The 27364-nt window shown below is 45.4% G+C and overlaps 1 protein-coding gene across 6 annotated transcripts in view; it reads left to right on the forward strand.

Annotated features, from left to right (window-relative positions):
* Positions 1–27211, forward strand: part of PIK3CD (phosphatidylinositol-4,5-bisphosphate 3-kinase catalytic subunit delta) — a 41107-nt gene extending 13896 nt beyond the window's left edge. For 2 of the 6 annotated variants that reach the window (XM_035344354.1, XM_035344352.1), the window contains 22 exons: positions 4583–4746; positions 6095–6323; positions 6774–7003; positions 7848–8027; positions 8657–8806; positions 9123–9212; positions 10451–10672; positions 13833–13929; positions 14339–14469; positions 15389–15448; positions 15609–15776; positions 16488–16609; positions 16772–16915; positions 17553–17652; positions 18524–18702; positions 18904–19013; positions 19620–19698; positions 20562–20729; positions 21538–21661; positions 23355–23500; positions 24096–24228; positions 24810–27211. In XM_035344354.1, the coding sequence (XP_035200245.1) occupies positions 4606–4746; positions 6095–6323; positions 6774–7003; positions 7848–8027; positions 8657–8806; positions 9123–9212; positions 10451–10672; positions 13833–13929; positions 14339–14469; positions 15389–15448; positions 15609–15776; positions 16488–16609; positions 16772–16915; positions 17553–17652; positions 18524–18702; positions 18904–19013; positions 19620–19698; positions 20562–20729; positions 21538–21661; positions 23355–23500; positions 24096–24228; positions 24810–24947 (3141 nt within the window). In that variant the 5' untranslated portion in view covers positions 4583–4605 and the 3' untranslated portion in view covers positions 24948–27211. Of the gene's footprint in view, positions 1–4168; positions 4243–4582; positions 4747–5935; positions 5979–6094; positions 6324–6773; positions 7004–7847; positions 8028–8656; positions 8807–9122; positions 9213–10450; positions 10673–13832; positions 13930–14338; positions 14470–15388; positions 15449–15608; positions 15777–16487; positions 16610–16771; positions 16916–17552; positions 17653–18523; positions 18703–18903; positions 19014–19619; positions 19699–20561; positions 20730–21537; positions 21662–23354; positions 23501–24095; positions 24229–24809 lie in introns of those variants that run through there. The other 4 variants (XM_035344353.1, XR_004755635.1, XM_035344356.1 and 1 more) reach the window with 4 other exon arrangements.
* The last annotated feature ends 153 nt before the right edge of the window (positions 27212–27364 follow it).

Consider the following 27364-nt stretch of genomic DNA (forward strand, 5'->3'; position numbering starts at 1 on the left):
TGACCACCACCAAAAAAGCAAGCTCAAGCTCAATGCACCTTCAGAAGACTCCCTGACATTGGTGTGCTGTGCTGGGGAGAGCACAGACTTGGTTCAGACCTGCTAAGAGTGTTGCTTGTGTGGTAAAGACATGCCAAGCACATGTGTACATAAAAATTCCCGTGGTCTCCTCCCCCAAGCTGAGCTGATGCCTGCAATGAAAGTGGCTTCCTGCAGTCTCCCACGCTGCACGCATCACCTGTGAGCTCTGTGCCACTCATTTCTTATAAAGTTGAAAGGTTTTTTGTAGTCTTGGGGTTTAGTAATTCTGTAATCGGTTTGTAGGCGTTAGAGCTTCCGTGTCTGTCTAACGCAGCAGCCTCGCAGAGGTTTGTGGAACACTACTCCGCGTGTGATCTTGATAGCTCGCTGCCTTTTTTTTTTCACTCAATAGCAGTTGTGTGTTGTAAACACCAGAGCTGTGGTTGATAAGTTTATAGGAGGAGATGTGTGTTAGTGTGTTATATGTTGACTGCTGGCTCACTAAATACCGCCCAGGTAATTTCAGATGTGTCTGCTACGTTCTGCATAGATCTGCCTTTCTGTGCACTGCACGTTCCTCAGTGTGCTGCGAATTCAAAACGTGTTGCCTCCTACTACTGATACCATGCCTACATGCGTTACATGGCATCCAGTAACGTAAGGTTTTTGTGATGGACTCATCCCACCTGCATCTCAGCTCTGTCTTGGCAATCTCTCCTCTTTGGGAAAAATACACATTTAGTACCTTCACATTAAAGCAAGGTGAGACCTTAAGGAAGGCAAAGCAGTTGGTAGCTTTCCTATAGAATAATCACTTGAGGCAAAGAGGGAGTCGAAGCAAAGGATTCATCCTCACCTGGAATTTTGTCTCATAATTATTTTCCTCTGCCTCTTTTTCTGCCCAGGGATGGAGAGGTCTGGGCATTGTAAGATGGGTTCGTTGCCCATACGGCTCTCAGCAAGGCAGTGATTAGCACCAGTGGCCTTTCCTGATTGCTCCCCTAGGAAATGGGCTGACTCCACATCCCAAAATTACCAAGGGATTGAGGAGCAGGTGTCCACTATTACTAATTTTTGCTGCTGGTTGGACCGGGCTGAACCAGAGCAGGGGGTAGTGTGGAGTGGGTCTGGGTCCATGTGTATTTTATTTCTAGTTTCATGAGAAACTCTTTCTTACCCATCTTTTTACTTTCCCCTTTGAAAATATTCCACAGTGCAAAAATATGTGTGAAAATGGGATCACACTTGGCTGCTGTGAGAATTGTGGGGAACAGCTTCTTGCTTAGACCCGTGGAAATCTGTTGGTGCTTGCTCGATGCTCTGAGGCCTGTGTTGTGCAACATTCATCTCTCTTCCTCTTAGAAGCTCTGAGAAGTCCGAAGCGACACTGAGCCCTGCCATCTGTGTCGTGGCTGGCCGCTCACCACACCTTGTTCGCAGCACCCGGGGCTCCCACCACACGTGCTTGCTGACTGTGAGAGAAAAACTTCAATTAATGCCTCCATCTGAGCCACAGAGCAGTTCTTTAGGGCAATGGGGGTCCTGGCCCTCTCAGGAAATGGCAGAATAATGTTTTGAGCAAACTGCATCTTGCATTTTGTGTTGCCAGCTGTGCCAGCAGCACTGCCAACGAGACGTGCTGGCTCCCTGGGGTCAGTCTGCCTGAGGGGCTCCTGGGCAGCCTGCCACTCACAGGTCTTGCATGATCTTAGGCATCCAGACCAAGTGAATGTATGCCACAGGGCAGTTTTTAGGTCAGTTTTGTATATAAGCAGGCCCTGAGGTAGATGAGGAGGTGTTTAAGGTCCAGTTTTTTCTTCACATGCTTTGTGCATGGCTCCCATATGTTGGTCCTGGTCCAGGCCTGTGAGGGCCTGGCCTTTACTTCAGATGTACACGGTTGGCCACCCAAACAGATCATGTGGCTGGTCAGTCCTGAAATATCCCTCTTGGATGTCGTGTGTGTAGGCCAGATTTGGGCACTCTGCTTGTCTGTCCTGCTCCTTGTCCCCAGGGGTGCCAACTGCTGCGCGCACCCTGACCTGAACCAGGCCTTGGGCCTAAAACAAATCCTGGAGGGCTGTGGGAGATGTGGCTGCTGGGGGAGGATTAAGTGTCGTAGGAAGGTGGAGGTGGGGGAACGTGGAAGTATTCAGCAAGAAGATGATGTTTTGGGGTGTATGCAGTAGTAAGGCGAGGGGTGGGGGAGTCTTCTGTAGAAAGTGGGCAGCTACAGCCAGTGTAGATAAGCAGGAGCCTTAGGTAGCATGTGTACTCGCATGGGGTGGGGTCTGTGGGTTTGCATCCCACAAAAACACAGACCTCTGTCTCACCTATGCTTGCCCTGGCTTTGAGGGATGTGCAGGCTGTGCAGTAAACTAATTTCTGTCAAGTGTGGGTTGAATAACTTGAACCTCAGGCTGCCAGGCCTACAGGTCATAACCTTACCATAATCCAGTAATCTGTATATTCAACAAGATGAAAGTTTGAGATAAAGCTGGGACTTTTAGAAATTAGCAGCTGCAGGGAGGAATCTATCTTTTCCTCTTTTATTATATATATATAAAAAGAAAAGACTGCAGCAGTGAAAGTCAAAGAGTTATTTGAAACAATAGCAGTACTATAAACCCTGACAAAAAGGAGTCACACAGCATTTGGCTATTTGTAAATGGCAAAGTGACCTAGAGAAAAGGGAATTGTGATTACTCTTTCTCATGAGGTCAGGATAGTGCAAACAAGGTTACAGCCTGGACAACTCTGTTCTGATTTTCCAGGGCTAAATGGGAGATGAAAGTGGGTGAGCTACCTTGTCTGTCTTGGGGTGGTGCAAGATACCAGTCTGTGCAGAGCTTGCCCAGTGTAACAGCTGTCACACTGGATCAGATCTAAGGTCCAGCTAGCAAAGTGCTCTGAATTTAGCTGTAAGAAGAGGAGAGATTTAGTAACAGAAGCATTAGAGGCAGCATGAGTCCAGAGTTATAATTCCTTTGGTGTATCCACCTTGCCTTCTGTTGGAAAATATCTCTGTGCATCATGAGATAATTGGTGTGATGTCTTTGGAAAGGTCTTGAGCGTTTGGAACTTGGTATTGTCATGCTAACATCTTAGGTATGGTGCTGTGTGGCTGATGGGATCTTTCTATCAGGTAGAAATCCTCAGCAGAAGGAAGCAGCTTGGCTAATATTGCATATTCTGTCTCAGCTTGTCAGCAGGGTCATGGCAGTTTGCTGCTTTTGTTCCCCTTTGGAAAGCCTGAAGGAGCAGGTATTCTAGAAACCTGCTGGTTTTATTGTCAATGATCAGACACCAGGCAAGCTTGTTTTGCTTTATTCAAACTTGTAAACCTTGCCTCCTCCCCCTTTTACTTCCCTCCTTCTTAAGGCACATGGGTGGTTTTGTGGTCTCTGTATCCGGTCCATTTGTGATACAGCATGTGCACTGAGGAAGCAGGACAGATAAAACATAGCTCATATTTCTGGGAATCCTTACCTCACTGCTGATGGGGAAGTGTTGTGCTCCCAGGCACTGCAGATAAGATGCTGGGCTTCTTGTCATAGGGGAACACAGTGCTGCCAGCAGTAATTCAGGAGACCCAAATCTTCAGCAGCATGCTGCTTGGTTTCTCTCTAGGTTTGTACACATCTGACAGCTGCAGAGCCACATTTTAAGTTGTGAAGTGAGCAAATTTTGTAATGATATCATGGACTGAGGAAAAGTGACACTGTCAGAATTGCTCAGGGCATGCGCAGGGACAAATTTAGAACCAGCAGAGTCAGACTGGCTCCTGTCACCTCTGGAGGAAGCTAGGATTTTATACTGCTGCAGTGTTATGCTCCTAGGCAAATGGATGGAGCTTGAGGGTTTCTCCGACTTCAAGACTGTGCCTTTATGAAGGAAACCATATGATGGCCCTCTGCTGAATGCCTCTTGTTTTTGGTGTTTTGTGCACATTTATCCTGTATTTGTACCTGAAAGTGCAAGGTGAAGGGATGCAAACGGAATTAACAAACTTACTCTGAGCGCTTCAGCCTTAGCTTTCATTTTCCCTTTGCTTTTACCAGGGTGAGTATGCAGTGGAGTATTATTATTTTTTGTTTAAAGATGCGTGTATACTCGGAACCAGCAACACCTCTTTCTCCCTCTGCAGACTGGAACTGAGCTCTGGAAAAACAAAATGGAGCTTGGAGCATGTGGCCTGAGGATTACCTTACAAAGCCAGGGGTAGGGACTCATTGCTTCTGTTGACGGCTTGGTTGGAAAATGAGCTGTTGAGAAGATAGTTCTTCAGTTTCTTTGTCAAAGAGAGGTGTTTAAAAGAGATTAAGAAAGGTTTGCATTAAAATAAAAGCAAATTCTATAGCAAGAATATCCCTGTGGTTCAAAGGCACTGGACTGGAAATTTGACTAAGGTGCTAATGTTCCTGAGTGATGCAGATATGCTGATCTTCCTTTCTTTAGGTCCTTTTGCACACTAAGTTTGTACAGAGCCCAGCACAGGTTGGAGTTGTGCCCTTAGAAGATATTATGTAGTAAACAGCAACATTTTTCTCTTTTCTTGCAGGTTGTAGCTAAGAAGTTAGCAGGATGCCCCCGGGCATTTACTGCCCTATGGAATTCTGGTCCAAGGGGGAAAACCAGAACATCCAGGTGGACTTCCTGCTGCCCACAGGCATATACTTGAACCTCTCTGTGTCCTGCAATGCCAGCTTGGGCACCATCAAGCAGGTAACAGCCTTGTTCTGGTCCTGTCTGCACTGTCTTGGAACAAGGAGTCTGTTCTTGGGAACACCTGGGGAAATGTATTGGGTCTCAACCCAAGTTGGGTTTCTTCTGTGTTGCTCCTTGTGACAGTCTCCACAATCCTAAATGTTTGTCTATCTGCTGAGACTGCTGGTGGTGGTGCCAGGGGTGCTGGGCTTAATTCACTGGGCAATTCTCCAACCCTGAGACATGAATCAGTTTTTGAGTAACTGTGGAATGAGGGCAGATTCACAGTGGTGACATGGGCCTCGTGGTCTGCATGTTTGATCAGTGCTTCCCTGAGCCGTCCGGTCCCCACACTCGATTTTTCATTATGAATGCTGTTGTGTATGCAGATGCAAGGAGAAGTCACCCCAAACAGTCAAATACAAATGCTGGACTGACTCCAAGTGTTCAGGATGTCAGCACAGCCATCCCTTGCCTGACAAAAACTGAACAGTGAAAGTTGAGAAATAATAGAGAGAATTCCATTTGAGAAATAAAACGCTGCAGTGAAACCGTGTGTAAAAGGCACGATACTTTCTTGTTTCCCTAGGCAGAAGAGGGTAGAGGAGAGTGAAGGAAAACAGAATGGAAAAGGTTTTCTCTGCAGCAGCAACCTGGCCTAGATGAGTCACAGATCACAAGGGACAGAAGCACAGTGCCAGATTATTCCAAGTTTTCTCATACTGCAGCTTTCAGGTCAAATAAAAAAAAGGGCAAGTGGAGCTGATTGGTTCCAGCTGTAACATTCCAGGTCTGTGTTTTACAACCAGTAGGCATGCTGGATCAGACAGGAGGCCCATTGACTGCAGAGCTGTGTCCTACAGCAGATGCTTAGGAAGAGTAAAGGAGTGGAATATGAACAGACACGTTGTTGTCCGCTGGGAGCAAAGAGGCTTGGAGAACAGGGGAGAGTTCAGAAGATTTTGGGAAAGTGCTTGGCTCTGTCACAAATTCGATGTTACTGGGGGCAATTTACTTAATCCACTTTTCCTTCCAGTGGGAGTAATTTCTCATTTCACCGGGCTAGCAGTCAGCAGATACTTGCTGTGAGGTATCCAGGTGAGGGTTATTTGAATGCCAAGGTCAAGACATTGACTGTGCCTGGAGCACATGGCAAGCATAAAAAAGGAGGCCAGTTAAAGGCACTTGAAATAAATCTCCCCAGAGTTCAGCAAGATTTGGAGCTCCCAGACTTTTCTGAAAAGCAGCCTGTGACTGCAGAAATGCTATGAGAGGTTTGGGAGAGGGAGGTTGTGGGGTGGCAGAAGGAGAAGATGAGGTTCTGGCGGAGCAGCAGTAGTTTCACCCTGCTGTCACTCTGTCCCAGGTGGTGTGGAAGCACGCTCAGTATGAGCCGCTCTACCACATGCTCAGTGACCCCGAGGCCTACGTCTTCACGTGCATCAACCAGACAGCTGAGCAGCAAGAGCTGGAGGATGAGCAGCGGCGGCTTTGTGACATCCAGCCCTTCCTACCGGTACTGCGGCTTGTGGCTCGAGAAGGCGACAGAGTCAAGAAGGTTATTAACTCCCAAATCAGCCTGCTCATTGGGAAAGGTCAGTTCCCCCATCACGGGTCTCACCAGGAGCGTGGTAGGGCTGCTGGCTGTTGGTGATACGTGCCTGTGTCCCAGCCAGCGTTCCTACACGTGGAATAACAGTGGAGCCCTGCTGAGGTGGTAGATAATAAGCAACATAGGTCTGTAGTGGATCCAGTAATGGAACAGTGTATGTAGAAACCCAAGAAGAAGGGTGATCTTCCCTGCTGGCGGAGGGACATAGTAATCGCATCATTACTCTGCCATATTAATTACTTATCTACTCCATGCAATTCTGCAGAGGAAATAAGCAATTATTAGTTGGACTAATAAAGGACTCTTCTCCTTTTGACCACATATTAAGGATGTCTTTAGGAAGATTGTTTCACAGACACTTGATTACCAAAGGATGATTGCCCCTGTTGGGTGCAGGTGTTTATTTTATCTTTCTCTCTTCCTCTGCACGTAGGTTTGCATGAGTTTGATTCCATGCAGGATCCAGAGGTGAATGATTTCCGCACCAAAATGTGCCAGTTCTGCGAGGAGAGAGCAGCAAAGCGGCAGCAGCTCGGCTGGGCAGCTTGGATGGAGTACAACTTTCCCTTGCAGCTGGAGCCCATGGCCAAAGGCTTTGGGACTGGACTCCTGCATACCCCCACCAAGAACATTTTTGTCAACGTCAAGTTTCAGTCTGGTGGGGTAAAGCACAATTTTTTCTGTGACAATGTTTAGCTTGTTTGTGCTTTCCCTTTGGGTACCTTTGGGCATTTGGAGACGGAATAATGTGTACGTGGACAGTGTTCCCATGTGTTCAGTGTTCATCTTCATTCTCCAGATTCCATTGCCTGTGGAGATGGCTGGGAGGGATACTTGCACCTCCAAACAAGGGAGCAGTTCCCCTTCCTGACCATGCGCTGGGTGTACTGGTTAGCTGGTAGCTGAGGTTGCTGCATGCACATGTGGTGGAAAGCTTTTTGTTTATGGGTGGGAGAGAAACAGAGAACCAAATGTATGCCTTTCCTTTTGAAGCCCAAGAGTCTGCTCAGCTCATGCTCAGCATATACTGCTCACAGACATTGGTCTGTGTTGCCCATGGTGCCTGTTCTTGCCTGCTACCCTAATTAATGTGAGTTTTGCATGTTGTGCCTGGGCACGAAGCAGGAGCCACCCCCAAGGGAGAATGGCCTTTGGGAGCAGTGTGTTGGAGCACAGTGACCCCAGCCACCATCTGCCTTGATGACAGTACAAAGATTTTTAATGGCTAGCACCCCCATGTACTGGTGATAGTGCTTATACTGGACTTGAAGTTCTTGATTTCCAGCCCTGTGCTTGCACTGCTGAACCACGTTTCTGCCCAGTTTGGCAAACATCCCTACTTATTTGCTAATGTGTTTGTGGGGGGGATAGGGTGCCTCCCTATCCTTCCCTTCATTGTCAGCAACAGGAATGCTGTTACCTCCCTGCTGAGCTATCGCTGCTTCTTGTGCTGATTTCAGCCCCTCGCTGGTATTTGACATTCTGTGCTATGTTGTTGGGATTGCAGGAGAGCTTCACTTTCCAGATCTCCCCAGATGAGTTCCCCATCACGTTAATGAGCTACGCTATCAAGAAACAGGCTACTGTCTTCCGCCATGAGACAATGGAGAGCCCGGAGGACTATACCCTGCAGGTCAATGGGAAGTACGAGTATCTGTATGGAAACTACCCCCTGTACCAGTTCCAGGTGAGCCTTTTGTCTTCCTTTATCAGTGACTCTGTTCCCCTTTGCACTCTTGCTGGGAGAGAGGCTTGAGACATGTCCTCCATCAAGGAGACGTTGCTGCTTACAGGAATGCAGCATATTGATGGCAGGAACCAGGTGCTGCTTGGGGCCAGGGGTACTTCTAGCAACCTGACAGGTCCTTATGGGCTAGCAATCTAGCTTGTCCCTGGGTAGCAAGTGAAGTGTAAATGCATTTATAGATTGTGGTTCTGGAAATGTCTGCATGGTGGGCTGCAGGTTTGCTTCCTGGAAGCTGGGCAAGTATAATCCCCTACCCTGCATTCCCCTGGCAGGGCCAACTGCAGCTGGGAATGCTGAATCCTTCTCAGCAGTTTCCCTTAATGCAGCCACGAGTCCGTTGCTGTAATGCAGGGTATAAGGCACGTCACATTTTTGGCTCTGGCAGTGTGAGTCCAGGGAGATGCTGGATTAAAAAGCACAGGAGATAAATTAAAACTGAATTTTGATTGTTGCTGTTTCCTTTCCATATTTTCTTTCCACCTGTTTCTGCTTTGGGCAGTTCTGGTTTGCTTGACTGGTCATGCTTGTCTGGCTCTGTTTCATCTGTGCTGACTCTTCTGTCTTTGCAGTATATTCGCAGCTGCCTGCACCGAGGCCTAACGCCCCACCTGACCATGGTACACTCGTCCACTATCATTGCTATGAGAGATGAGCAAATCAACTGCATTGCCAACACCCCAAAGATGTCTCCGAAGCCTCCCCCACTCCCCAAGAAAAAGGTAAAAGGGCACAGTGAACCTTTCAGGTCACCCTGAACTCACATGGAGTTGCTGATGAGGTCTTGGAACAGCAGCTGGTTCTTCCTGCCACTCCTGAGGCAGGTTCTTCCCCAGGGTCCGAGAGCTGGGGGGTTCCATTCAACCTTCCAGCTCCCTCCACAACTGCCCAAGTTGTCACAGCCTTCATACTGCCCACCTGCAGCGTCACGCTCTTTTCTCTTGGGGCAAAAAGCATGTGATGAGCGATGAGGTCTGGCCATAGCTTGAGAAGTCTTTGTTGCATCTATTTCTGATCTGAACCCTTTCCTCTTTCTAGCCAAACTACAGTTCTCTCTGGTCCTTAGAGCAGCCTTTCTACATTGAGCTGGTGCAAGGCAGCAAGGTCAATGCAGATGAGAGAATGAAGGTAGGTACCAGCTCAGTTTGGGGTTTTGGTTTTGTGTTTTGGTTTTCTTGCTTTCCTGGTTGCATCGGTCTTGTTTGTGTGTGGTGAGGAAAGCAGGGGCTGATCGCTTGATCTCATGTGATCCTCATCATGCTTCATTCAGCCCTTGGGCAGCTTCTGAGCTGCAGCACAACAGGAAGGGAAGGCAACTTGCTAACCAGCAGCACAGCAGCAGAGCAATGCATTCTTAGAAACACTCCTCTACAAGAGCTTCTGAGTAGCAAACAGTGCTGCTCCCCTGCAGTGATGCTGCTTGACAGAGGTGTGGAGGGGCAGGGAAGTCTGCAAAAAGCAGAGGAGAGGAAATTCAGCTCTGAGAAGAGAGAACGATGGGAGATGTGGTGACTGGTGAAGTTGAGACAGAAAGCATGATGCAGCAAAGCCCTGGGATAAGGTGCTTGCTGTGAAGAGGGAGCAGGCGAATGAGAAGGGGAACAGCCGCCCTTTGGGAGAGGAAGGAACCAGGGCAATAGTATATAACGTGTATAGGTGTTCTGCAGGGCAAAGCTTTATAAAGAAACAAGCAATGAAATAGTTGTTTCTTCTGTCCAGTGCCCCATCGTTTGCAGGGAGCTTCTCCTGGGGAGTCTCCTGTGATTCAGACTAGCCAGCAATGCTGTAATGAGGTAAAGCTGGAGATGAGCTTGGCCAGACAGCTGTACAGTGATCTGGCAGACTGCAGGAGCAGTGCAGATTTGCAGGCAGATGTGCACCCAGAGACAGCTCACAGCTGGCACTGCACTGCAGGCCTGCTCTGGCACCCGGCGTTTGCATGCGCCCTCTCCTGCAATGTTGATTTGCTCCCTCTTTGGCCTAAGCACTGGCTCAGCTCTCGATGTCTGCCCGGCTTTTTCAGCGTGACAGGTTGCTGAGGTGTTGTAGCACCTCAGTGGGCAAGGTTTGGTGAGTATTTACATTGCGTGGCTTCACAGGATGGAACCTGTAATACCCTTACCAATGGATTACCCAAGCATTTTGCAATGATGAAGCAGCTCTTGCAAATCTGCATGAAGTAAAAAGATAACGGTGCCCTTACTGCAGTTGGGTAAAGCTGGAGGTTAGGGGACGTTAGAGGAAAGGAGTAGGGCATCCTATTTGCAGGATTGGGCTCCCTGTCCCATTCCTCTTCTAGTCATGGGTCTTTTGCGAACAGGTCAAGTCCCTGGGGATTCACAGTATTCTCTTATTTCTCCCCTCAGCTGGTGGTGCAAGCAGGTCTCTTTCACGGCAATGAGATGCTGTGCAAAATGGTGTCAAGCTCCGAAGTGAACGTGTGCTCAGAGCCCGTGTGGAAGCAAAGGCTGGATTTTGATATCAACATCTGTGATCTTCCCCGCATGGCGCGGCTCTGTTTTGCCCTCTATGCTGTCATCGAGAAGGCAAAGAAGGCACGCTCCACCAAGAAGAAGTCCAAGAAAGCTGTAAGTAAAGCCAGCACGGGACTGAGCCAGGCTTGCCAGGGCTGGAGGGCATGGAACACCAGTCTGAGCCAAATGCCTTTTGCTTTCTGATGGCTTTGTTAATAAATGAGCTTAGAGAATGACTGCCAGTAACTTCCTCAACAGGAACAGGAAACTGAGGAGTGGCTGCCTGTAGGAAAGGATGTTTTAACTGTAATTTCTTCTCCAGAAGGGCTGTTAAGAAACCTACCCAGCATCTGAACACATAGAAAAAGGAATAATTTGTGTTAGTTTCTCCGTTTTGCTGTTCCGCAACTTCCTTGTTTCGTAGTTGAGGTTAAAACCATCTTCTGTGCTGCATCTTCTTTCTAGTAAGCTCTTTTGTGCAAGCCCATGGAGCAAAGTAACAGCCAAGAACAGGGAAGAAAATGAGGAATGTAAACACTGGTGGTAGCAAAGCTCTAGGTGAAATAAAATGAAAGCGCAGGACCTTTGAGGTTATTGTTCAAATGCTGCAAATTGAGGATGGAAAGTGTCAAATCCCTTTGGAAGCTCTTGGTTTGAGCTTCTGAATCAGAGAGGCAGTGATATTTCTCATTTTCCTCGCCCCTATTTCAAAACTTCTGACCCATTAATAACAATAATTCAGTAACTTAAGAGTAGATCTAAGTGCAGTCTGTAATTGAATTATTGGCTTCCCGGTGTTTTAACTTAAGTAAGCATGATGCCTCTAGCTCTTTGCGTGCGAGGACTTTTCTTTGTGAGCAGCAAATGCATCTGTTCCTCTGTAAATGATTTTTTGCAGCCATAAAAGCACTGTCACCATGCTTTAAACAGAGGATTAGTCATGTCACCTTTACTAGAGTACAGAGAAACGGGGGACTGACAAATGCGATCACAGAAGATTTTATTAAGTCTCAGTTCTGCCAGCTCCTCGTCACTGCTGGGAGGTTTGCTGAGCTTTGTTGTGTTGACATCAATAGGGCTCTCGGGGTTACAGTGCATTAATATCTGGGGAGCAATAGGCAACCCAGGAGTCCTAATGGACCAGCTTTCAGGTTGGAGACTTCAGGCTGGAAACATTTTGAGGCCAAGACCGGGACCAACCTTTGTATTGTTTTTTTTTACTTAAGACTAGCAGAACTCCAACTCTTGCTGGAGGCTTTTCTTGAACAGAATATCTGATTCATCCACAGACTGTGTTTTTGTGGTCACACAGGAACAATTTTCAGTTCTGAAGCAGTCAGAAGGAAATTTTTGCTGTTCTGATCGATAAAACAAAACCAGTGCAGTTAGCTGAGTTGTTCATGTGTGTTCTGGTCATGAGGAAAAGTGGTTGCATTCAGGTGAGCTTTTAATGTGAAATCACAGTATTTGCTGGAGCTGAGCTTTGTAGAATGGGAGTTGTCCACGTGTTCAGGCTGCAGCTCTGAGCGAGGTGTCCAGATCTCGTTTGAAATGGTTGGCAACTGGAGGTTCCACTCAAAGTGCACCCTGATTTTTTATTAATTATCTTTTTGCTCATAGTACTCAGGTTAAATACATGCATGTTGTTTGTCTGTGTGGACTGTCCAGAGCACATAGGTAGAACTAAACCATTTGCTATCACAAAAACAGGCGAGCCTGCAGCCTGGCTGGGATGAGTCAGAGTGTTAATGTCACCGGTTGGCTTTTGGTGTTTCTGTAAGTCATGCAGGAGATATTTCTGTCCTCAAGATGCTGAATCGTTGCTCTGTTGGACTTTATCCACCAAAAATCTTGCCTAGGGTTCTGGCAGACTCCGTGCAGTGACTTGAGGTCATTTGGTCTATTAGAAAAAGTTATTGCTGGTGGTGATGTTGTGTTTGGCTTTTCCCTCCGGTCTGAAAGCTGATGTCTCAAACAGGATCTTAGTGAAGATGCTGAGTCTAATCACATCGACACCAAGGTTTGTGAGAGGCCGCTTGAAAGTGATTCATTTAGCTGCATTAGGGAAAAATGCTGATTTTGCTACCTCCACCAAGTCTTTCGGTGTCCCTTCTGGAGAGATCTAGAGAGATATTCTCTAGAATGTATCAGTGGAACAGGAAAATGTCTCAGTGGGGATCCCTTTCAATATTACGTTCTGTGGGTTGTCTCACCAGAATTTTGCCTTGCAGCCTCTTTGTAAGTCAGTCTCTGTGCCGGTGTTCACTTAAACCTTGGTGTTTTCTGAGCAGCTGGGTGAAATGCTGGTTTTGCTGAAACTGTTACATGAAGTAAACTGTTCCATTCGGGGAACCTGAGCACAGGAAATCTTAGGTCACTTATGGGATATGCCTGTCGGTTCTAGAAGTGGGGAACTGGTTGGAGCACAGAGGAGGATTCTGTTCCCTGACCATGTCCCAGTCACTTTACTTGCTGGAGTCCTGCACCTCCCAAATGAGACTGGCTTGTGTAACTGGGTTGAGTTTGGGCTTTTGGGAGGTTTTTTTGGTTGTTGTTTGTTTGTTTTTTAAATTCTGCTGTTGTTGTTGGGATTGGCAGGGTAAAGTTTGTCATCTATAGACAGTGAGTGTTCATTACTGTACAAAGGATTCAGGCATTTTCTTCCCGTTATCAGACATTTAGCATTCTGTATCATTTTCCCAGGTCATGTTAACCGGAGCTTCCCTGTTTCAAAATTGAGGCTCTTCCATCTCCCCTCAAGCTGTGAAATATAGGAAGGATAAAAGTCAGCTCCTTCAAATATCATGGAGTGTAGAGTTGTGAGGCCTTATTGGACACTTAGAGAATCTTCAGCTCTGCTAAACATTGAGTGATGAAGCTTTAGACATATTTGTGCAGAGCGTTTGGTGCCATTCAGCACTACAAAAAAGACGCTAGGTTTTGGTAAATATCTGAATTTGATGCTCTCTTGTACTCTAATTTTAGGAGAACTGAAAAGGTAGGCAGCAGGCATTGCCACTTGGGGTGGTAAATTCTTTCCAGCAGCTCTTTGAGGGGATGCCTGTGTACTCTGCAATGGAAAATTACCTGCCTGCAGTATTCTGCGTCACAATTTGCAGACTTGGAAGAAATTGAGGAGATCGTGTAACTTTTTATCCCTGGCTATTGTGAGAGATTTGCTTTGCATAGGGATATCTCTTTCTTGTTCTGCTCTTCCCTTCCCTCAGCTTTTGCAATTACAGCACCCTGATAAGTTTCTTTCTTTGCTTTCCAGGACTGCCCCATCGCCTGGGTGAATGTCATGCTCTTCGACTATAAGGACCAGCTGAAAACAGGGGAGTGCTGCTTGCACATGTGGTCCTCCTTTCCAGGTACCTCAGGAGCTAGAGCTACTGTGTTTTTCTGTGTCTTTAGCCCCCACCACAAAGATGGGACTTGCCCTGCATTCTTCATTGCCTTCTGAGGGGTTGTAGGAAGGGCGTACTGGTGCTGCAGGAACTCTGTGCTAGCAGTCCCAGTGCCATTACTACTCGATACTGTGATGGCACCTAGAGCCCTGCTGATATTAAGGCCTTGTTTTGCCTGGCATTGCACTCATGCCATAAGAGGTTGCTGCTGTCCTACAAATACCATGTATATTTTGTTTGGTCAGGAAAATGAAGCGACCTGCTCAGGGCCATGCAATGATCACTGACAGAGCTGGAAGCAATTCTGTGTTCTGCTTTCTGGACCAAAGCTGCAGAAGATTAGGATTTATGGATTATGTACTTTGCTTTTCAGATGAGAAAGGTGAACTTCTGAACCCCATGGGCACAGTACAATGCAACCCCAACACGGAAAGTGCAGCATCCTTGGTCATCTGCTTCCCCAGCGTTGCATCACATCCTGTGTATTACCCATCATTTGAGCAGGTAGGGGACATGGATGCTTTTTTGGGAGGCACAGAAATACCCTAGCTGTTTAGTGCAGGAGCATGCAGTATCACTGTCTCTTGGGTGGCTGCTGACAAAGACCGGGTACAAACAAACTCATTCAATGGATATTGTTAATTGAAAAAATGACCTCTTCTCTTAACCTCTACTGGACATTTGAATTAATAGTTTTCCAAGCTGAAAGGAAGTACTAAGGTACAGCACCATCACCTGTGAGCATTTGCTTGCAGATGGGTTTAACTGAGCTGCCCTTAAACTGCAGGCAGCACTGGGCTCTACAGGAAAGAAGAGGAATAAGGGGAAATGAGTGAAAGGAGAGAGCTCCCTCCCTTTCGGCACAGAACGATAACATACTTTGTGGTATGAGAATTTTCCATCTGTCGCTGCAACTGGCCAGACTTTTAAAGTGGAAGAAGAAATGTGCCTATTGCAGGAAAGGAGATCTGCTCTGCCAGGGACATATACACATGCTCATCCATGATGCACGTTCTGGCTCAGAAGCTTTAACAGATTGTGCCAGCATGCAAGGCGCCTTGGGCAGTGCTGTCTCTTTGACAAGCACGTGCCAGTCGTAAGAACCTGGAGTGGCTTGTGTTAGCCTGGAATTCACTGACCCAGCGCCCATACATGGACCATGTGGGCATGCAGTTGTGCTGTTCTTGGAGGAAAAACTCATCCCTTCATTCTCATCCCAACTGGGGAACGAGCACCATGGGCTAAACCTCTGAGCAGAGGTTCCACTGAGTACATTACCTACACCTGGGCTGTCAGGGGTGATCCCCTTTTCCAAAGGTAGCAAATGACTGGTCTCTAATGCAGCATAAACGCCTGAAGTGATGGCAGGCTGCAATTAAGAAGAAATGAGGAGTCTTTTTCAGACTATGTATTTGTGTTCCAGCTGCTGGAGTTGGGGAGGAATGGAGAACCACCCCGCACTGCAGCAGAAGATCCAGAGGAGGTGAGTTTCTTAGATCAAGCCACGTATTTCCATCTTGCCCTCAACTAGCTTTTTTCACCAACCTGGGTCATGGGTCCTGCAGGGTTTCTCTGAGCTGAGCAAGCCCTTTGCGTTGAGACTGAGCCTTCTGTATGCTCTGTTCTGTGATTCCCATGAGCAGAAGCTGCAACTGAAGGAGATACTGGAGCGAAGGAGCCACATTGAGCTCTATGAGCATGAGAAAGACCTGGTGTGGAAGATGAGATATGATATCCGTGACCAGTACCCACAAGCTTTGGCAAAGCTGCTTATCATCACCAAATGGAACAAGCATGAAGATGTTGCCCAGGTGAGGATGCTGGGGCTTGCAGTCAGGACACATTTAATGTATCTTTCAGTGTCGATATCCCTCTGTTATGTTTGAGAGGCCACTTTAATTAGGGATGTTTGGCAGTGCCCCTGTGCTGGCAGGATTGGCATCACTGGAGCTGAGCAAAATCTCCTGTTCTGTCCCAGTTGCTGTGAACACCTTTGTATGTTGAGCGGTACCCAGCTGAGCTGAGCTTTGACTGTGCTATCCCAGGCTCATTACTGACCAACAAGGTAGTGCTTATTCCCTCTAGAAAGGAGGACAGTGGAGGCAAAAAAAAAAATTATTTATTTCACAGCCAGAAATAGGATCTGGATTGGATATTCTTAACTGATAGTCAGAGACCAGCCACAAGCTACTGCAAAGGCGTCAGTGAATCTCTTGCACTGAGAACTAACAGATGTTAGTTAGGGATGGTGGCTGTGCTGCTCATCCCTCCTCACTTCAAGAGCTTTTATAGGAGCTTCTAAAGATCCCCTTTCAGTCTACATTGTTATGCTACAGAACAGTGCTTTTCCCAAAGATTGACGGTATTTGACATGGTTTCTGCAAGCTGGCTCTGAGGCATATTTAGTGACTGAGATAGAGGGTTCCCCCTGGCCCCACAAAGGATCTGCTCTCCTATGAGTAGATTTTTAATCAGTCTTAAAAGCCTCGTTCCCTTTTTGCTCTTTTTTTTTGCCCTTACAGATGATTTCCCTGCTTCAGTCCTGGCCAGAGCTGCCTGTCCTGAATGCCTTGGAGCTGCTGGATTTTAGCTTCCCTGACCGTTATGTTGGCTCCTTTGCTATCAACTCATTAAAGAAGCTGACGTAAGTGTTCAGCACTAGGAGATGTGGACCCCTTTCTACATGTGTTTAGGGTTGCTAATAAGGACTGTGAATAAGGCTGACAGTCTTTTCTGTACTGTTCTTGTAACTACACTTGTTGCAGTAAAGATGAGGTGGTCTTTTATTTTGTCTTTCCATCCACAGAGATCATGAATTGTTCCAATACCTGCTGCAGCTTGTCCAGGTGCTCAAGTATGAATCCTACTTAGACTGTGAATTAACCAAGTTCCTGCTGGATAGGGCATTATCCAACCGTAAGATAGGCCACTTCCTGTTCTGGCATCTCAGGTACGAACAAATGTTTTAGGCTTTTGCTCAGTAATAAAGTGAGACCAGCACTTACCAGATTCCTCATTGCACTGTGAAATAAAATAGCAAGCATGCCTGTATGTGTGGATGTCAGGGTATTTATGTAAAGGCTATTGGCTGCCCTTTACCCACCTAAGTGTCTTTCATTAGAGCACGAACAGGATTTTCTTCTTGTGGTTACAGTCCCCAGGAACTGCTGCCTTTTACTTGGGAGACTGAACGAGGATGTGGCATTTTTTGGTTGGTTTGGGATTGTTCTGTTTGTTTGTTTTCCCAGGTGGCAGGGAGGGGAGCTGTTTTGGTTGGTGCTGTTTTCAGGATTTATATCTACATGCCTGGAGTTGAAATATACTTTGGACATCCCTGGCTACCTGCCAGCTCTGAGCCATAGCCTCTGACCTGTCCGTACTCCTCAGCTAATCTTTTCAAAGGAGTGGTTAACGTTTTAGTCATTGAGAAAGATGTCTCACCACTTGAAGCAATGCTTTTCCTACAGCACCTTCAGGGGCGGGTGTTCTGTTTTTTCTACTCTTCACACATTTTGCTGGCATGAATGGGAGAATTAGTCACTCGCTGTGCTGAGTCAGTTTTGCTTTAACCTCCCTTCTTCCTCTAGGTCAGAAATGCATGTCCCTGCAGTTGCCTTGAGGTTTGGCTTGATCCTGGAAGCATATTGCAGAGGCAGCACCCATCATATAAAAGTTTTGATGAAACAGGTAAAAAATGCCTTTAGCCATAAGGTTGACATCCCTCTTGCTTGGAGCTTGTGCTCAGCTGTTAGTTTTTTCAACTTAAAGTTATCAGTAATATAATAAGAGCCTTGCAACTGCTATATTGTTTTTGGCATATCCTATTATGAGCCTGGAGTTCCCCATCACATGCGACTTTGCTCATCTCTTACTCACCCCCTCACGTCCCAGACTACAAGATGTGTCTGGAATGGTTTGAAATGTTCAGACTGCTGTTATTAGACGAGGTGAATGAATTGTCATCTAGTAGGAGTTGATCAAAATTCTCTGCTTGATTTGGAGCAGTGCAGTCTTTTCTTCAGTTGCCACATGGAGGTAATCCTGGTCATTGCCCACTCTTTAAAACTTTTTTTTTAAAATTATTTGTCAAGGCTCACTGTAATTGCTTCAGAAGTGAGGGATTCCTACATACATGAAGTCAGAGCTATCTGCCCACAAACCACTGCTTCTTCCGTTTGCAAGCTGAAGCGGTGCTTTTGCATAACCAGAACTCCCCAACAGCCTTACAGGGCAGGGGCTATAGGACTCATCCTCATCTCTTCTAGCCAGTGCTTCCTCTGGTGCTTGATGCTGTGCATCATCCCTGGTATTTAGGACAGCAATCATTACCTTGTGATACATTTGTGCCCAGCAGAATATCTGTAACTCATGATAGATTCGTACCTTCAGCAGACGGCATGAAATTCATTTTGTTGTAATGTGTGAATCGCTACAAGTTGAGGGAAAAGTAAGCAATACAAGCAATGTTTACATTGCACAGTGGATTTTTATCGTTTTTAACCTTTCTCCAGGTACTTCCTATTTGTTAACCCTATTTTGTGTCTCTATTTCTTTGCAGGGAGAAGCACTCAACAAGATGAAAGCTCTGAATGACTTTGTTAAAGTGAGTTCTCAGAAGGCCACCAAGCCTCAAACCAAAGAGATGATGCATGTGTGCATGAAGCAGGAAACTTATCTTGAAGCACTTTCCCACCTCCAGTCTCCCCTGAACCCCAGCATTATCCTCGCTGAAGTTTGGTAAGCAAGATAGCTGCATCTCTTCCCCACTTTGTGCTGCAGGTTTTGTTCAGGAGCAGAGCCAGGTTTCTGGTTACTCTGAGGCCCTCCTTGCTCATGGTCATTAACAATACAATGCTGGGTGCTGTTGAATTTGCAGCTTAGATGGATGCTTTTTGTATTAGGTAGAAACACTGATGGTAGTATTTTTATTTCCCCTAGTGTGGATCAGTGCACCTTTATGGACTCCAAAATGAAACCTTTATGGATTGTTTTTAATAATGAAGAGACAGGTGGAGGTGGAGTGGGTATCATTTTTAAAAATGGAGACGGTAAGTCTTTAAAGGAGGTGCTTTCATAGGCGTAATAGTCTTACATATTTATTGTGGTGAATGGGCCAAAAAATGGACCATTAAGATGTTTGGTCAGTAAGGACCATCAGTGTGTTTGAGGTTTTGGACAGTAATCTGGAGATGTAATAAAGTCTCCTCTGCACTTCATAAAACTTTAACAAAGTAGTACCAACTATTTATAGCTGGATAACCTTGCAAAGTAAAATGTGAGGTCTGGAAATGCTGTGTCAGTCAGAGCCTTGTAGGGTCAGAGTTGTTCCTGCTCACTGTTGTATCAGGGAGATGTTTTCTAGTTAAGTGCTAAATTGTCTGCTATGGGAAGAGCTTTGGCAAAGTGAAGTAACATTTATCTCCATTAGATATCTTAACTCAGACATCGTAAAGGGGGCTTTACAATGTTCCTGCAGTAGTCAAAGTTGCTCTAGTGATGATGTTCTCTGCTAGCAAGATGTATAGAAAGTGACACACGTGGCAAGGGCCCCTCTAGCAACCTGCTGCAGGGACAGAGCAAGTTCAACTGCAAAAGAACAAGAGGGGAAAATGGGAGGCACTCACAACCCTTTCTTCCTTTGTAATGCTGTGTAGATCTTCGTCAGGACATGCTGACTCTGCAGATGATCCAGCTGATGGATGTTCTGTGGAAGCAGGAGGGCCTGGACCTGAGGTGAGTAATGTGCTTGCTCCCAGTTGGCATGCTGCAGTGGTAGATCAGGTGTGGTGAGAGTGTTTTACTTGAAATCATGTTTTGTCTCTGCCCAGGTCTGTCCAGTGTTCTGTGAGCAGCTAGTCAGGTTTTATGGTGCTGAGGGTAGAAATGCAGGAGAGGTGGGAGAAAGCTGGGATGTTAGAGACTCCCAACTAAAAGAACTGTGACGGAGAAGGGATGCAGGCAGTTCTATTTTAAGTAAGTAACACTGCAGGTGTTCCCAAACAGCAAGGTTTAGAGAAGGATGAAGTATGGGGGGGGGACTGTAATACAGTCCAGGAGCAGAGGCTGTGGAAATTCACTGATAGCAAGCAGGTGTTGATGCTGTGTTTTGTTACTGGGCCTGAAGTTCAGGGCTGGTGCTAGAAACAGAACTGCACAGCTGTTAAGTTAGGATAGAAGTGGTATTGAGCTTAAATCAGGCTCTTTCACCAATTTCCTATTAAGCAAGCTTTAGTTATGCTGCATCTGTGGCCCTGGGAGGCTATTTGTACCAAACCAGTGCTTAGTAGTTGCCTTAGACACCCTCCAGTTGGAAGATGCTCTGTCTTCTGTGCACACCAACTGCAACCTGCCCTTAGCACATCTGAAGCACTATGAGGTGAAGGTAGGGAGGCCCTTAGGAGTATTTCTGCTGGCTCAACACCCTGAAGAACTGAGGGATTTTTCCTTAATTCCAAACATAAAACATAGGCAAAAAGTACTGTTGGGCTTTTCTCTACTGATTTGTTTTTCACATGGGAGACAAGGGAAAGCTTGAAAGACAAGACACCCCAATTGTGGGCACTATTTCAGCAGAAGGGTTTCTTTCATCTCTGCAGGATGACCCCTTATGGCTGCCTCTCCACAGGAGACAAGACTGGGCTGATAGAAGTAGTCATGCATTCAGATACCATCGCTAACATCCAGCTGAACAAGAGCAACATGGTGGCCACTGCAGCCTTCAACAAGGATGCACTGCTCAACTGGCTAAAGTCCAAGAACCCAGGGTAAGTGGGCTTGTCTTTTACTCAGTGGTGCTTTTCTGCTTTCTTAAAGCTGGAGACAAGTCTTCTGCTTTGCTCTTTTGCTTTTTCCCTTCAGTTACTATTTCCAAGCTGTCCTGCAATATTCGTATCTGCTCTGCAGCATAGGGCAATAGAAGACATTTGTGGAGCTATAGGGATCTTGAGCAGAAATTGAGACATTTTGGTTACTGTTTGCAAGCTTTTTTGAACTCCAATAGCTTAAGGTAGCGCTTGCCCCAGGTTGGATCCAAATCTTGGACTTCCCCTCAGTCCTGTTAGTTTCCTGAGTAGGCAGTCAGTGTGGTAACAGCTGGAAAAGGGGTGGAAAGAGCAATGTTAAAACTAGAAGGTGCAAGAAGAAAACAGCAAAACAGCTGTGCAGCTTAGGGGTTTAGCAGGTACAGAAATAGAAAGCAGAAAGCATCAGTCCTACCCTGCTCAAACTCTGAAGGTGCTAGCAGGAATCATTCAAGAACCCCAGGTGGTGTTTTGGATCTGTGGAGACCTAGAAATGAGTTAATTCCAAGCCATCTTAGTTGAGAGTGTGGACAGGATCTTACCCAGGCCTTTCCAATTACAGACAGTTTTTACTGCAGCTGTATTTTGTGACGTGTGGATGCGCATACTGACTCTGGAGTATGCTACAGAAGGTGTCATTCAGCCGCGTAATTCCCTTACCTTCTCCTGCACGTCTGCATGGGGGAAGAAGCTATAACAACAGCCTTCCCAGCTGTGAAGTACTGGTATTCAAAGTAAAATTCCCTTTCCATCTTTTTCTTGTCCTGTTTAGTGATGCATTAGAACAAGCTATAGAGGAGTTCACGCTCTCCTGTGCTGGGTACTGTGTGGCAACGTATGTGCTGGGGATAGGGGACCGGCACAGCGATAACATCATGATCCGGGAAACCGGCCAGGTAAGGGGCTATGCTGCTGCTGCTGGAGAGGGGCATGAAGGCGACTTAGCAATAGACAGAAACATCCCAGTGCAGTCTTACCCCTAAGGAATGTACAGCCCCTTCCAGCAGAGGCAGACTGGGCAACTGGTCTCAATAGCTTCTATCACTGAGAGGGTAAATACAGACTTATAATTTGAATACACTTGTGTAAGTGTCAGCAGCTGCCAGTGTAATATCTTATCAGGCTGCTGTTAAAACCCACTTTGAAATCACAGTGAAACAATTCATACCTCTCAGACCTAAAACTGTCTGCAGATCCAGACCTGAGCACTGTACTTACCAGTCTGAACTTTCTTGGCTACAGCAGAATTACAAATCACTTGTAGTTGCTAGATAAGATCCTCAGTTAATTGCCCACAATGGTATTTTTATAGTCTTTCTCTTAGATTTGTTATCTAAACAGTTGCGTATGATCAATGTGGTTTTAATTTCACCTGTACCAATTCCTTTACTTCTCTAGTCCACAAGAATAGTTGAGTTTATATTAAATTGTTTTACACTGTTTGAAATACAAAGGGGAAAACTAGAAAAAAAAAACTTTTTCTAATAGAGCACGGACTAAATTACATTAGTAATATTCTGGTAGAGAGGAATATTTGGTTCTAGTAATATTCTGGTAGAGGGGAAAGTATAAGCTATTGCTCTTGTTTAATTGTGAATTCTACAAAGCCTGAACAACCTTGTGCTAGCCACTGCAAGCTTAGTCTCCTAGAGATCTGGCAAAGTCAGCTAGTTAATGGTTGAAAGTAAGAAATTAGCTGGTGATGTTCTGAGACTCCTGGCAACAGTTTGCCTGCCTGTATTGTTTCTGTGTAACATCCCCCTCCTCTACACCTTATTCCCCTAAATCCAAGCAGTCATGGTCATAAAGACCTAGTAGAGCCTTTGTTCTGGGATCACTGCAGGGACAGAGCCACCACGTCATTCACTAACTAGACACTAACCTTTCTCACTGGGCTGTGATTAGCAGCAGCTCTTACCTAGGATTGCCTCTTCTCACCACGTAAAGAACAAGTGGTGGGGAAGAAGCCTACACAAAGCTGTTTCTGCAGTGTAGGGGCAATTTGTCCACTTGGGGGAGCTGATGCCCTGCGGTATGCAGCCATAGGTTTTGTTTATGCTTTGGTGTTTACAGCAGCTCTGTAAAATCGCCATAATGTACAAGGTTTGGCACATGATCTTCCTTCCCATCATTGCACCGGTGATGAAACAACTTCACTGTACTTTGTATTAAAAAAAGGTGGTTGTGGTGGAAAGCCTTACCTGAACAAATAATGTTTTGTAGCAAGAGGACATCTTATTTCCACAGTCTGGAACTGCAGACTGCACTGGTAGGGTAAGACCAGCCCATCTTAGTTCTCTTTCTGCTTTTCCTAGTGACGCCCTAAGGCTTTTAAAATGTATTTCCAGCTACACCAAGTACTAAAGAGCTAAGTACCTTTTCTGTCCTCTCCCACCTTAATTACACTGGAGACTATCTTGGCAAGTAAATATTACCTCTTTCCCCAAAGGAGCGCAATGGTCAGTTTTTTCCCCTCCCAAAATCCTATGGTCAGTATCTTTTGAATACAGCAACCATGAAGAGAGCTCAGTTCTGATTGGCTAAAAGAAGTACTATTCTGAAAACAATTATTTTTTTCCTTATTTCCAGCTGTTCCATATTGATTTTGGTCACTTTTTGGGGAACTTCAAAACCAAATTTGGTATTAACAGAGAACGAGTTCCTTTCATCTTAACCTACGACTTTGTGCATGTCATCCAACAAGGAAAAACTAACAACAACGAGAAGTTTGAAAGGTAAGTGTTAACAGTTACATTTGACTTAAGCTTTTTAAGCTCTGAATTTTCACAATGTATTTTTAGCAGTGATGCATAGCCTATAGCTGTTAAGTCCATCAGTGCAGGTGGAGCACACACAGGCTCAAGCATGACCCCTTGCCCTTTGCCTAGATTAGATGGCTCTGAACTGGCTTTTTAAAGTGACCAAATGTATGAGTAGTCAGCCACTTACCTTGTAGCTGTCAAATCTCACTGCATAAAATAGAGACTGTAGCACTTGAATCTGCAACTGTTGTAGTCTGTGGTCCTTTGTCCATGTTCTTGGACTCAGGTTTGTGGCTGTGGGGAATGCATCCCTGCACTAGGTAATCCAATGCAGTCAGATGTTCCTAGCTCTTGCTAAGTAGAGAGCTGAGGACCTTGCAAACATTAGCTAGTCCATTTAAATATACAAACAAGGTAAAGCTAATAAACAATTATGTTTTAGACGAGGTGAAACTACATGCTAGTCATCAATTCAGACAGCAGGCCTCTGACTAATAGCTAGCCTTGCTTTATAAAATAGTGTATCTTGCAGTCTTCAATGCTTTGCCTCACCTTCCTTTCTGAATAGATTCAGAGGTTATTGTGAAAAAGCCTATATGATTCTGAGGCGCCATGGTCTTCTCTTCCTGCACTTGTTTGCACTGATGAAAGCTGCTGGCCTGCCAGAACTCAGCTGCTCTAAAGACATTCAGTATCTAAAGGTAAGAAAAGCAGAGCCTGGATACAGCTGAAACTGAATACCTGATCGTGTAGTTTTGTGAGGAGTAGTAGGTCACAGTGGAAGTTTCTTTGAAGCAACTGAACTGCAAAAACTGTGAGTAAATGCCCAATGCTTACATGCAGGTGTCAGAAACGTAAGGTACTGGTGCTCAGGGATGAACTTCATCAGATTCTTCAGCACAAAGGCAATAGGTACCTTGTAGAACCAGCTTGCAGGCTAAGGGGACACAGAACTCTGTGGTGGAGTATCACTTCTTGTTCTCAACTTGTCTCTTACATTATAACAACCTAGCTTTGTCCATCTGAAAGAGAGTAGCTTTGGACAAGAGTACTAAAAAATCTAATGCTTTCCTACTTCCAAGCTAATAGTAGGATGCGTGTATTTAGTGGAATGAAAAAATGTGCAGCTATAGTAACCATTCAAAACAATTATTTGGGTACTTGTTCCCAACACAGTGCGCCTTTCAGTAGAGTAATTTCTGAGCAAGTAAATATTTTAGCAGTTTAGCCACTAATTGTTCAGTTGCCCTTTCAGTAAGGCTCTTTTGCCTCTTACCTTCAGGATTCCCTAGCTCTCGGTAAAACAGACGAGGAGGCACTAAAGCACTTCAGACTAAAGTTTAATGAAGCCCTGCGAGAGAGCTGGAAAACCAAAGTGAACTGGCTAGCACACAACGTATCCAAAGATAACAGACAGTAGAGCAACTGAGTCAGCCTGCACACTTGCTCCGAGAGAATGTAATGCCACTTGCACTGAATCCAGCCATTGTAGACTGTTCTATAAAGACTGATGAATGTTGCTGTGTTCAAGATCCCTCACCTGCATTCCCAGAGGTCACACTTTTCTGCACGACTGAAGATTGTTGGACTGTTGTCAGCTGCCTAATCATGCCTGCTCTAGATCTTTGGGGGACAAGGGGCAGGCATGAGGCAGTAAAATTACTGCACGCAGTGAAAGGTAGGTAGATGTGCTGTATCCTTAAGAACTTGTTAAGCTTCAAATACATCTTCTAATGGAAGTGTTCAGGCTGTTGTAACATCCCTTAAAGTCATTAAGTGGGCTAACGTGTCTATTTTCTTGACAATTCAGCTGAACACTGAAAAGCTACTATCTTATAGCTCTTATACTGTAGCTGTTCTTCTAGGCTCCTACCATTACAGCTCAGAGGCTTTAACTCACTACGTGATCACTCTTTCTAGCCTGTTTCAGTGTGCAGCAAGGTAGGTCAGTCTAAATCACCTCTGAAACCTACTTGTGTGAATTGTTTTACTCTGCAGTGTGACAGGGAAGATATCCTTACTATTGTATTACTATGCCTCTGCTTCAGAGGCCAAAGTGTTCTGAAATGGAACTGGAATCCAGCTGTTGCTGTCTAAAAGCTGATGCTACAAGAACAGGCTTGGGTCAGCCTAATGTGGGTTATGTACATTTGTTTGCTTCCCTAAATCAGACTTTAATTCAACCTCAAGCCGCTCCTGGATTTCTGTGCTTTTTCTGTTCTTAAGCCTGAAAACGTTAAAATTGCATTTTGAAAATTGGCAAGTAAGTGGTTGCTACATGTACCTCCTGGTGGGGTACATTAGAGCTAGTTTGCCACCTGGCTTCCCTCTACTCCATGCATGCAGGGCGCTGGCCTACACCTACGTAATCACTAGGATACAACACTGTAGTCCTGTGTCAGCTGGGACAGATGGCACCATTCTGTGCTTAAGTTATTTGGCCAGTCTGCCTTCCTGTGGAACGATAGAGGAGTGCCAGATGAGTGGGTTTAACACTGAAAAATTACTTACAATAAGTTGCATCTCAATTCATCTTACAAATTTGTTCTCTGTTCTTTTCCAACGTACATCCTGCTCTCAACTAAGGTACATGACTTTTTGTCTGTTATTAGAGCTGGGGTGCAAAGACTCTGTGTCTGTATGGGGTGGTGCAGCCAAAGAGCAAGGTGCAGCCATCTGTGCTGGTATTTACAGCTGGACAAACTGTTCCAGCCTTCTCCTGCTCTCACTGCTGCCTACCTCTTTTTCCCAAGTGGAATCTCCTCTCCCACAAGGTGCTGTTGTTAATCATGTATTTCTACTCCTGTGTCATATTTTTGTTTCCAGCTAGCGTCCTCACCTGGTGGGCAGTTCTGAGCACTGGTGTTGCAAAGGGACAGATGAACAAGAGCCACTGCTGTCCCTCTGTGCCTCACATGAGCACAGTGAGGTGCATCAAGCGGGCTGCAGCCTATGGGTCATGCTGGAAGATAAGTAGTCTGGTTAGTATCTGCTTCCTTTAGCAGTTCCCTGAGGTGCTTTCTTTCCATTTCCCTGTGTTCTCCACAACATCATGTTCCTATGAAGGTGCTATCATTCCTACCTGTTAAGGAATGACAAAGTCATTCAATTTTCAAGACATCACTAAAGCTGAATCAGATCTTTGATTGTATGCCCTTAACTAGGTTGAACAACGCTAGATCTAGATGATCTTTCAAGGTCCCTTCCAATCCCTAACATTCTGTGATTCTGTAAAATACAGGCATTTCATATCACGTTTCCTAAGTGACAAGAAATCCAAGTACTGTCAAACAGTGGTCTACTCTCATATAAATTTAGCTTCCATGCCTGGTTTGAATTATTTTTGCCTAAAACTTAACACAAAAACAGACAGTTTCAGACAGAGGCTGAATTGAACTGTTTATTCTTAGTAGATCTTCCCTGTTATGGGCTAAATTTGAGTCAATACTGTTTTTGCATCCAGCATCTAGGTACAACTCATTCTTGACTTTTAGCTTTTAAAAACAGGTACTCCTGTTACTTCAAAGCAAACAAAATGCTTCCAGATGATGCTGGCTAAGCCCATTGTTTTTTAAAAAACACAAGTTCAAACATTTTTCGTAAGCTGCATAACTAAGTTAATACTGCCTTAAAGTAACTTCTACCTCTGTATATTATGTTTGGTATGCATGAAACAACTTTAATTTAAAAAAACTTCCTTCATTGCTTTGCATACACAAACAAATGATACCAGGTGATTGATTAAATGTAACATTGTGGCTCATTTAAATTGCTTTACGGACTTAAGGTTTCTTTTCATGCTATGAAGTCTATTCTATACTGTTATATATATATATA

Source organism: Oxyura jamaicensis, chromosome 21 (assembly GCF_011077185.1).
Source record: "Oxyura jamaicensis isolate SHBP4307 breed ruddy duck chromosome 21, BPBGC_Ojam_1.0, whole genome shotgun sequence".
NCBI classification, from domain to species: domain Eukaryota; kingdom Metazoa; phylum Chordata; class Aves; order Anseriformes; family Anatidae; genus Oxyura; species Oxyura jamaicensis.